This window comes from Nematolebias whitei, chromosome 17 (genome assembly GCF_014905685.2).
Source record: "Nematolebias whitei isolate Nwh7 chromosome 17, NemWhi1, whole genome shotgun sequence".
Lineage (NCBI taxonomy): Eukaryota > Metazoa > Chordata > Actinopteri > Cyprinodontiformes > Rivulidae > Nematolebias > Nematolebias whitei.
Window position 1 is genome coordinate 11,939,489 of NC_056514.1, and position 3,382 is coordinate 11,942,870.

At 38.0% G+C, this 3,382-nt stretch overlaps 1 protein-coding gene across 1 annotated transcript in view; it reads right to left on the bottom strand.

The window, feature by feature from the left end:
• Positions 1 to 253: 253 nt before the first annotated feature.
• LOC119423672 (1-phosphatidylinositol 4,5-bisphosphate phosphodiesterase delta-3-A) overlaps positions 254 to 3,382 on the bottom strand; it is a gene marked incomplete in the record, with an annotated part of 94,779 nt that continues 91,650 nt past the window's right edge. The window contains 3 exon segments of the mRNA XM_037691077.1: positions 254 to 1,474; positions 1,552 to 1,701; positions 1,798 to 1,933. Of these exon segments, the coding sequence (XP_037547005.1) occupies positions 1,326 to 1,474; positions 1,552 to 1,701; positions 1,798 to 1,933 (435 nt within the window).

The window sequence follows — 3,382 nt, forward strand, 5'->3', positions numbered from 1 at the left end:
AAAACAACCCCACTGAGAAGCCTAATAACCCAGTATAAAAATAAATAAATATGTGAATATAACTTTGAGTGTAACCTGCATGTACTTCTTGGAATGACAAATTCTTTATTACTTTTTGGTTGGCCACACAAGAAGGAGAGGAAGATGGGGAGGGAGCACAGGAGAGAGAGCAAGATGAACAAGGTTAGAAAAAAAACAGGCAAGACCATTATATATTTAAACACATTTATGAGAGAGACTCATATTACTGGTACCTTTATTCAAATGGCAATTTGCAATTCAATGATATTTTGCAATGGACAATTGCATATGCAAAGTGGTGATGCACCTTCATAATTTTAGAATTATTTCAGTCATATTTATGAATGAAAACTGTGTACAGTTAGTTTAGTACAAAATGTTTGTATGTGTGAAAAAAAGTGCAACCCAATGAAATAACTATTATTGAACTTGCATGGCCACCGCGTTGTTCAAGCCAAGAGTCATTGGCAGTACTGGGGGGCTAAGCACCCGAACAGGTCAAATCCTAGAATTGCCCCTGCTTAGTTCAGTGCCCTGACATGATTTCTGTTGTGACTTGGCACTATATAAATAAACTGAATTGAATTGAATAGAAATTGACCTTTTAACAAGTATACATTTATTTCAATTCCATAATTATAGTGTGTGCCTAACTTGCTGAGTCAGTGTATTTGATTTGAGTAAAATTCTGTAGTTTTTGCACAGAATGCTAACAGTATTAAGTACAGTATTAAATTACTACTTGATGACTAATACTTGGAAAAAATCATTTCTGCCAACAGCAAATATTTCAATGTACATTTGTCACAAACATAAAAAAGAGAAAGGTCAGAACATTAACAATGATATGAAGCGTATACTGCAGAAACGGCCTGTCTCTAAATCTGGCATTTTAAAATGTTCTGATAAAAATCTAAATCAATTACACACTTTGTGAATGGTAATGCAATTTTAAAGTAATTTTTGCAGGAGTTGTCTTTGCTGAGGCTTGAAGGGGGTCATACTGCATGTTCGCAACAATGATGAAAACTTTTCCACCAAACTTACGTCAACGATGTTATGCCGAGTGTAGCCGAACGAATAAAAAAGTAATGTCTTCAAGTATTCACCAGTCACAGTGTTCATCTTGACTTGGCTGTCTGCTTTGTAAAATCCTTAAGTTTTACTTAATAAAACAACATATTTGTTGAACCTAACACACACAAACTTCTTGTTTAACAGTTTGAGGAGATGAGGGACTTGGGGGCTCTTCCAGAGTCCTGATGCTGTGTCTGGATTGAGGCAGATACAGAAAGGAGCTGGAATTATGTTTTTTTAGTTAAAGATTTGGTGGGTGGTGCTGCTGAGGATTTGGCTGAACTGCCTTGACATGGTGTGACCTTAACATGGATGAAGAGGGAGGCCGGTGAAAGGCTTGACCCATTCAGCTTGAGCAGCTGGACATGACGATAACCTGCGGATGTCGGGGGATAGAAGGTCAGGATTACACTTGTAGTTACACAGAGTTAGCATCTTTCAGTCCACTCTCACCTGTACGAAGACTGGCAACAGGAAGGGTGTATTGTCCCAGGAAATTGTTGCTTGAGGTGTAGTCATGGTCCTCCACTACAAAGCGGACAAGAGCCAGTTCAGGGACATGGATGGTAAAGTTAAAAGTGCAGTCCCATCGTGGATTGAAGCCTGAAATAAAGAATGAACTTGGTCACATTAAAGTCATGTTTATGTCCCATGAAAAACCAGTCGAACAGTTTCATCAAGGTGTGAAAATTTGCATACCATTGTTGTCCACGTAATGAGTTTTCTTCTTCATGTTGTCAATGGGGGCTCCGTGTATCTCAACCCATACTTGAGGGTCGACAATGGAGCTGGGCTTGTCCATTTCTGGTTTTGGCAGCTGCTGAGCTGAAATAACCTAATGTAACAAAAATATCAAGATAGATTTTACAGAGCTAGCGTAACAGGATAATTTTGACAAAAATGTAGATTCCAGAAGTGATCTGTATGTTTCTGGTTGGACTGAAGATGTAACTCTAAATGCTTGAACTGAAGATAGAGGGACTTTCTTGCTCAGACCTTGAAGAAATTCTTAGTTCTGTAGAATGAAAGCTTTAAGATGAAAGCCAACCCTAACCCTAACGCCAGTCATGGGTTCAACTCCCCGCCATGCCCACATGTCATGGTGTCCTTGAGCAAGACACCTAAGCCCTAACTGCTCCCCGAGCGCTTACATTCATTCAGCCTTTATTTCTACAGATTAGTCTCATTGAGCCTCGAGAACTCATTTACAAGAGAGACCTGTTTTAAACAAAGAACACAGATGAGGTACAGACAACAATAGACAATCATATAAAAGCATATATAATGAAAAGTAAATAAAAGAAGTGATATAAAAATGGGAAAAAAACAGCTACATTATAAAACTGTGTAAAATACTATAAACAGGAACATGTAAATGGTAAATGGACTGTACTTATATAGCGCCTTTCTATCTTATTTCAAGATACTCAAAGTGCTTTACACTACAATCTGTGTCCTCATTTACCCATCCATACAACACTCTACTAGATCTCTACAAAGCTAATTGAACAAATCATTCTAAAGAGACTAATCGGAGCTTTAGATCACATTTATACACTGATGGGACACACATGAGAGGCAGGGGCGCAACTACATATTTTTGAGGTGGATGCGAACACATCATCGGCGCCCCCCCCCCACCCGCTCCTTTTTACTTGCCGCCTCATACAGCTTAGTCATGCACTTAGAAAATACAGTAGTAATATTACAGATTTTTTTAATGTTACATATTATATCAGGTGATCATTTCAATCATAAACAAATAAGAAGTTTTATAAAGTACAAATATATAACAGTAGTGGTACTCAGTCAGTGCTCAACATTTTATGTAGCGGAAATATGACATCTTAACAGCCTGGAGTCCATGTCAGAGTTTTAACATTTATGACATTTAAACTGTTACATTCCGTGACTTTGCATTTGCCCATTTGTCAAGTATAACATCAAATGAAATAGACCGTGCCACACTGTTTTCAATAGAGATCACTGCTAACTGGGACAAGCGATCATTGCTCATATTTGAACGAAGGTATGTTTTGATGAGCTTCAGCTTGCTAAATGATCTCTCTGCAGATGCAACTGTCAGAGGCATGAACAACAAAAAAGGTTGAATCATGTCATCTGGACTTCGTTTTTTTGTTAAAAAGAAACGTTTCGCCCCTCATCCAAGAGGCTTCGTCAGTCTGAGGGCGAAACGTTTCTTTTTAACAAAAAAACGAAGTCCAGATGACATGATTCAACCTTTTTTGTTGTTATATACCTGGATGACTGAGAAAACAAACTT